Source organism: Pogoniulus pusillus, chromosome 8 (assembly GCF_015220805.1).
Source record: "Pogoniulus pusillus isolate bPogPus1 chromosome 8, bPogPus1.pri, whole genome shotgun sequence".
Classification (NCBI taxonomy): domain Eukaryota; kingdom Metazoa; phylum Chordata; class Aves; order Piciformes; family Lybiidae; genus Pogoniulus; species Pogoniulus pusillus.
Genome location: NC_087271.1, coordinates 7259794 through 7267804, shown reverse-complemented (window position 1 = coordinate 7267804; position 8011 = coordinate 7259794). Strand labels below are relative to the sequence as shown.

The window sequence follows — 8011 nt, the reverse complement described above, 5'->3', positions numbered from 1 at the left end:
TCTCCTCTCATGTCACCCATTTTTTTTTCACTCTAAAATCTCACCCACTAGCTGCACACCTCTGTCCAATTTAAATCATTCAGGAACTATTACAAACTTCAGCTAGCTCTTCCTCGATCATCTGCAAGCAGGTCAGACATCCACTGTTACTGGCTTGGGACACACAGATGCATTCACAGTTCCAGGTACCACACTGCATTTGTTCCAAAGCAAAACCAGGTATACATGAGCTACTAGAAGAAATACAGCAGATAATGTACAATTTTCTACCGTCATGTACATCACTTCCTGCTGGTAGTGATAAAGAGGTTATCATTCCCCTCCCACAATTCTTTTTAAAGCAAGAAGACAGAATCTAAAGTGGAAAAAAAAAAATCAAAAGCCATTTTGATTTCCTTTATCTCACTGCCACATCCTTAAATAAGCTTTAGAGTTACTACAATGTATTAGAGTTCTTTATAACACCTAGCAAAGCCATACCCTCTTTTCTTTCCATTTTACCATGTCCTCAACCACCATTATTTAAAGAAAACTAAACTGCTACCTCCACATTGCAGAAAATGTCCATTTCAAAACCTCTGCATAATCTCTGACCTCCAGAATGAACACACAACTCCAACATCTTGCCCTCAAGATTTCTCTGAAATGATTCCTAGCAACATTCTGAATTGTCAACACTTAGCATGCTACATATTTGCTTTGGAAAGTTTTCATCCTTGCTTGGTCTTCAGCACACCAGTGATTTTTCTCTGCCTCAAGTTTCTGCCTCATTTTTTTGCTGCTTCTCAGTGACTTTGAGAATTTCAGCATTGCTACTTTCCTATTCACACACAAAACCTGAAGAAAACACAGATTAAGGACCACAAACTATCTTTTAAGATTATCAAAAATGCTTTCAAGTAATTTCCTACAATACTGTTTTTATTAGGCTTTCCTTAAAACAGAAGTCGCAAGGAAAGGAAGGAGAGGGGAGAGATGAAAATAAAGGTAGAGGGCTCCAAAAAAATCTTTACTTCAAACAAAACTGCATTATATTGTTTCACTCTGGATTTCCAGCAATTACAAATTGTCTCTCAAGTTAATAATAAGCAATTTATTTTTAACCAAAAGCATATTATGAAAAGACAGAGATTTAAAAAGGTGAGGTTATACAAACACTTTAGTGTAAGGAAATCTGTTCAGTTTTGTCTTGGAAGCTAAAAGGTTTGAGAGCAAACTCCAATGTTTAAAATAGTGCTTTCAGATTATCTGACACACACCCCCCCCCCAAAAAAAAAGGGAAGAAACTGAAGGAAGAAAACATGCTATTAAATTACATTATGCTTTCTCAAAAATTAATCTCATTTCCTAACAGGTTCTCCAAATTGTGACTGGGTAATAGAAGTGATATCTATGATTTTTGTGAATAATGGGTTTTATTAGTATTAAGTTAAAGCAAACAGCCAGACAATACATAGGTAACTTTTACTACACACAGTATAAAGAATGTAAATTATAACCTCTGTAGTACAAAAGAAAAGGTACTGAAAAAGCCAAGAGTGGTCAAGGAAGGACTATTTGATCCCCAAGAAGAGGCTGGGTTCTGTCTTTAGAGAGCAGTTGTTTGCTTCTTAAAACTGAAATAGGATGAAATACATAATCAAATCTAAAGAAAAAGGTTAATGGAGTTACACTGATTCTAACAGAACAAACTTGAAGATTAGTAAGGGGGGAAAAAAATAAAGATAGTTCACCTAGTAAAAAGAGGCTCAGGATCCAGTTTTTAGTGGTGAGGGACAACGGGAGAAATCACCCAGGATTTTTGTAACAATTCATTTAATAATACACCACTTTCATAACAGAAGTGTTTTACACTTGCACAATGTTAATAACTTTATTATACATGAAAGCCTGTAATAGGCTGATTACACAATAAGACTGCAAACAACCACTGGTAACCTTCCTGACACCAGAAAAGCACGTAAGACTGAAACATCACCAGGAGTACATAAAAATCAGCATAAACATCACCAAAATTACATTTTAAAAAAACTAATCAAAAAATACATTTGCAAAAAGTGGTTCAGAGCAGTGCCACTGCCTCTCAGCAGCTTTGAATGGCCACCAGCACTTCTAGCAGGTTTCTGTGGCTCCACAGGCATTAATCAGGATTCACATATAATAAATAATGTACCACAAAATATACATAAAGTAAGGCAATAATTCCAAAGAAAAGTTCTGTTGATATAAACAAGCCACTCAAGTTTTACTTTTGTAGTTGATGTCATCATCAGAAGCCTTTGATGGAATTGCAGCCTTAGGCCCTAAAAGCCTGCAATAATGAACTGCTGCAAACCCCTATATCCATGAAGAGCTCCAGTGACATCACTGGTACACTGCTGGGCACAGGGGTCCACATTAGCTGATCCTGATGCAGGACAGGGGCCTTAGTATGTACAATTGGGAGTATATTATTTCTTACCATACATGGAAACCTTTGACATCATTCTAAAACATGTGGGTGTTCATTGTTGAGCATCTGATGCCCTAAGACACCAGAAAGTCTGTAATAACATATGCACTTCCTGGAATGTAAATCTTCAAATGCTACCTATTAAGTTGGGGTGAGAGAATGAGTAGGGGAGAAGGGGAAGGAGAGGTATAAATGAAGGGGGGGGAGAGGAGGGGCTGGAGAACCCAAGATGAAGTTCAGAGGAACTGGGAGCACAAAAAAAGAGAGGGAACATTATACACTAAAAGTAGATGGAAATGGGTAAAAGCAAGAGACCAACTTTTCTAACCATGTATAATAAATAATGTATCCCAAAAGCCTATCTGGATTACGACTGTAATTTCAAGTCAGGGTTCTAATGACATGAACCAAATGCACAGGTTTTGCTCTCATGGTTTGTGTCAACAGAATCTCTTTAAGGAACTACAGTCTTACACGGGAGTTCTGGAGACATGATTGCGTATATTAAAGCTACCATTCTGGGGCTCTTCACCTAGACCCAAGAATATTTGCTCCACCTGCCTGGAATGAGCATCACCTGGAAGAACAGGAGTAATTAAAAAACAAAACCAAAACCAAAAAAAAACAAACAAGAGAGAATTAGGTAGCAAAACTCTTTCAGATCTGCCCAGACATAACAGACAGCAATTTGAAACATCGCAGATCCCTTCCTCTTCCTCAAAAAGCTGAGATATATTTGTCACTATCTGTAAATTGGAAGTTCCAACACACTGGTGGTGCATAGAATTCCCATGCTTTGTTACACTTTCCTGAGAGTAAAGCAATTAGAATACACCTTAGTCCTAGGAACAAAGTTAATTAGTTTTTTTTTGCATTTCAAAACTTTTGGGCTATTCCCTGACGATCTAGGTAATGTAAATTTGATTGCTAAACATTGTCACTTGAACAAAACCACTATTTTAACCTATTGATTTTTGATTAAAAACCATAATAAAACAGACCTAAAAAAAAAAAAGGAAAAAAAAATCACACTAACAAAAAAAAAAAATCCTAAATATGAAAAGTTGCATTGAAAGGGCATGTTTACATCATTCTTATTAGGACTGTGTAGAAACATTCCAATGGCAGTGTTGTCAAAGTAAAACAAAATTACATTAAGAAAGCCCCACAGCCGGTCACAGTCAAGACCTTACCTGTAACTCTGGCTGGTTGGGGTTTTAACTCGTGTACTACATGGCTCACTTACATCAGACATCATATTTGTATACCCTGAGAAATCTGACACTGAAGTCCTTACTCTATGGTCCACTTCTCCATTAGAGTTAGAGATAAAAGTCATTGGCACCCTGCTGCCCGACTTAAACTGAGAACCAAACGCTTGTGCAAAGTTCTCGATCTGGTAGGTTGCTCTAGGCTCTATGTCCTTCTGAGGATCTATCTGGCTACTTAACTCCTGAGATGGGATCTGAAAGCTCGTTGAGGATTCCAGGTTTTTCTGTTCCTTCTGTCCAGTCAGTTTCTGAGATGTCGACTGGTAGGTAGATGAAGTCTCTAAGTTTTTCTGTGGATCAATGAGATCATCCAGCTCTTGAGAAGGAGTCAACTGTTGATGCGTAGCCTCCAAAGCAGATAAATAAAAGCCTGGCTGAGATCCAAGCAACATCCCAAATGGAGGTTTTGGCAATGCAGTTGGCAATACTGAGGTAACAGACTGGCTGAAGCCACACTCGAGCGGAGACGTAGTGTATATCTGTTTGTCTTGAAAGAGAGTGTGGTTATGGAGACTTGAAGACAAGCTAACAAACTGAAAACTGGGTCCAAAAGCAAACCCGGTGCTGTTGGTTGTTCTTTCAAAGGCTTGCTGGAGGTATTTCGAGTATTCTTGCAACATGCTCGCCTTATCGTTTGAAACCGTTTGAGAGTTAGGACTCAAGTTCTCTTCCTGAACCATTTCCGAATGCTCTCCCGAGGTGTGCAAATCCACACGCTGTTCAGTTATACTGAAAGGGTCTTCTTTCTGGCCTTCCGATTTGTGAGAGTACTGGTCCAGAAGGCTCTGCAAGACCTCATCGGGAATGCCGGATTTGTCGTGGCAAGACTTGATGTCGCTGTTCAGAGACGCCGAATCGATGAGGGACAACGGACCGTCGCTATCCATCACGCTAACCCCCGCAGACTGGATGACGGACTGCTGGGAAGCCATGTGTCCGACATTAATGGAAAAGGCACTGTTGCTGCTTGCAGTTTGCAGGTATCTTCTCTTCTTTGAAAACTGCATGGCATCGTCGTAATTGCTACTTATATGACCTGGTTTACCACCTGTACTTTGGAGAAGACCGATAGTTTCAACACCAGTATGGGCTACCAGGCCTAGAGAGCTGCTCTGTTTCCCAGACAGTGGTTTTTGCCCCAGAATATCTGGCAGCGGTGATACAAAATTAAGGTAGTTTTTGTCTGACTGTTTTCTGCTTCCTTTTTTCAGGATCAATTTTGGCACCTTTTTCTGAAGCTCTTCTACACCTGTGCCAACTAGACCGCCACTGGAAGACACAATAGGAATATCAACTGCATAATTTGGCATGGCCACATTACTTGTAACTGGAGATTCAGTCACTTTGCTGCTACACTTATTTCCTTTGTTTTCAGTGGATGTACTTTTTGTTTTGCTTTTTCTCCTTGAGGAACTTGTATTTCCCTGAGACAATGCAGCCAAGCTACCCATGTTATTTGATGATCCGGGCTCCATTCCAGCCCCTGCTTTACCTATGGCTTCACCACATGTTCTTCTGTGCTTCAACAGTCTATCAGTCCTTGAAAAATACTGCTGACAAGTGTCACATTTGTATGGCTTTTCTCCGCTATGCGTCCTCTTGTGTCTTTCCATGTGGTACTTTTGGATGAACTTCATACTGCACTGGTCACATCCAAAAGGCTTCTCCCTACTGTGGATCTTCTCGTGTCTCTGCAGCAAGTACTTCTGAATGAAGCCCATGCTGCACTGGCTGCACTGGAAAGGCCTCTCCCCCGTGTGAATGAGCACATGTCTGCGCAAGTGATAGGAGCTCCTGAAGGCAGCGCTGCAGTGTTCGCAGACGTGAGGTTTCTGACTGGGGGACGCGACGGCACCTTCTGCGTCTCCCACCAGGGGGGGTTTGGATGAAGCACTTGGCTTCCGCTTGGCTTTGATTCCCTGAGATTCTGGCTTTGGCCTCTTTGCCTTCTTGACCTGGGCATCGTGCTTTGGCTCACTCGAGCTCCCAGGGGCGCCCTCGCCTCTGCCACTCAGTAACAGGTCTCGGTGGGGATGCTGGTGCAGGTGATGAAGAAGGGTAAGGTCCTGGATCACACTCTGGCCGCTTCCTTCCCCGCTGCTGCTCCCTAGGCCAGGGGGTCTCTCCTCCCCTGCCCCCCCGAAGAGCCCTCCGTAGTGATGGTGATGGTGCTGCGGCTGGTGCTGCTCTTCCTCCTCCTGCTCACTGGGCTTCTCTTGCTTGATGCTCACTAGAGACTGCAAAAAGCCCCAGGGGCTCCTCTGCGAGGAGGAGGACGCGGAGGGGAAAGTCCCCGACGGCTCCTTCTTGAAAGTCATGTCCTGAGGGGGAGGAGGCGCCGGGGGCTCAGCCGCCGCCGTGGAGGAAGCGGCGGCGGAGGCCGGAGGTAACACGCACTGCGGGGGGTGCTGGGCCGTCGGGGGGGGCGCGGCCGCCCGGGTGAAGCTGGTGACCGGAGGCAGGCGGTGGTTGAACATAACCATGCTGGGGGGGAAGGTGGGCTCCATGGCCGCCGCCCTCTTGCTGCTACCGCCGCCGCCGCCGCCGAGGAAGCCGCTGCCGAGTTTCATCCCCTGGGAAGGCGGGCCGGAGAGGAGGCGCGGCCCAGAGGGGCTGCGGGACCCGCCGCCCGCCCGCCGGACACCGCTCGCTGCCTCGCTGGCGGGCGCCCACTTAGCGGCTGGCTCCCGCGGCGGCCCGGCACCCGCCGCGCGGGCGCATCGCCGCCACCCCCACCCGCGCCGACGGGCGGCCCCCGGCCTGGGCTGCACTTACGGCTCCCGCCGCCGCCTCCAGTTAAAAATAACGCCGCGTCCGCTCCACAATGGAATTAGCAGCCCCCGGGCCCCGCTCTGCACATGCGCGGCGCGCAGCACGCTGGGTACGGCCCGGCCGGCCGGCAGCCAGCGCCAGGGCAGCGCGCAGGCGCCGCCGGCCCCCGCCCCCCCGGCCCGCCGCCGAGCGCCTGGGGCCAGGGGGCGGTGGGGCCATGTTGATGGGCGCCGCCGCCGAGGGCCGAGCCGCGCCCCGCAGCGCCCGCTGCCGCGGTGCCCAGGGGCGTCGGCTAGGCTCCGCTCCCGGCGCTCTGCCGGCTCAGCCGCACGGCCAAGGCGGGAGCCCCGGGCAGCGCTGAGCGCCGTCCCGCACACGCGCTCCGGGCTCAGCGCCGCGTTGCTAGGAATAGAGTGTGTAACACTCTGCCACCGAGCAGCGTGGCAGTTCCACGAGTGGCGCTGAGCGGCCGGTGGCGTGCGGTGGTGGCGCTGGCAGCCATGCCGAGCGGACGCCTGCCAGCTAACGGGACCGGGCCAACGCCACCTTCTCCCTCTGCAGGAGAGACTCGCCCTATAATTAAAACCACAGGTGCGGTCTCGCTTGTGCTAGCAGCGTTACCCTGCTCGAGTCTCTGCACCTCCCATTCAGGAGCGTAGCTTATTAAATAGCTCCAGCTATGGAGATGCTGGAATTCAATATGGTTAACGGGAGTCAAATTGTGTTACGCTTGCTGCTATTTTCACCTCAAAAGAAAAACGTTATTTGAACGAAACACCACTAAGTTAATAAACCTACTGCAAGAATCCAGGTGCCACTAATAAATACTTCGCTCTGATGTAGCAATTGGGCACGTTATGCACACCCCGCTGGTGCAGACTGCGCTGGAAATCATCACTACGTACAAACGGGGAACTACGCTCGAGTCATTCAACCTCTTCCTCGCCGAGAACACGGGTTTAACTAAACATCTGGCTGCTGGCTAGCTGGTGTGCCTAGCCAGCAGCTCAGGTCCTGCTTTTGGTGGGGAGAGAGTGGACTTCCTCCCTACTAGCTGGTGCAGTGCGGTGTTTTGGGCTTGGTGTGAGAACAATGTAGGTAATGCACAGGGTTTAGTTGTTGCTAAGTAGCGTCTGTCCCAAGTTAAGGACTTCTCAGTTTCCCATGGCTCTGCCAGCAAGCAGGTGCAGAAGAAGACGGGAGGGAGCATGAGCAGAGTGGATGACCCAAGCCAGCCAAAGGGAGGTTCCACACCGTAGGATGTCGTGCCCAACATGGGCATGACTACTGGCATTTAATGGTAAACTGGGGTGCGTATAAGCTGGTCCAAGCATGAAGGGCAGTAGGACATTCATGGAAAGCCAACTTTGTCCCTCATAAGAAGCTTGTCATTTCTCTCATTCACTGGCTTTGGAGAGCTGGGCCAGCTGCTGCTCTAGTATCAGCCAGTGGGTGGTGAGCAGCTGCATTATGCATCATCTGTTTTTTCTTGGGTTTTATTTCTCTCTTACATTAA

At 47.1% G+C, this 8011-nt stretch overlaps 1 protein-coding gene across 1 annotated transcript; it reads right to left on the bottom strand.

Annotated features, from left to right (window-relative positions):
- Nucleotides 1-900: 900 nt before the first annotated feature.
- On the bottom strand, nt 901-6380 carry ZNF281 (zinc finger protein 281). Its single transcript, XM_064147131.1, has one exon. The coding sequence runs from the start codon at nt 6291-6293 to the stop codon at nt 3642-3644; it is 2652 nt and encodes an 883-aa protein (XP_064003201.1). The 5' UTR covers nt 6294-6380; the 3' UTR covers nt 901-3641.
- Between the last annotated feature and the right edge of the window lie 1631 nt (nt 6381-8011).

Coding starts and splice junctions, on each gene's coding strand:
- ZNF281 (XM_064147131.1), bottom strand. CDS start 6,293: ATGAAACTCGGCAGCGGCTTCCTCGGCGGCGGCGGCGGCGGTAGCAGC.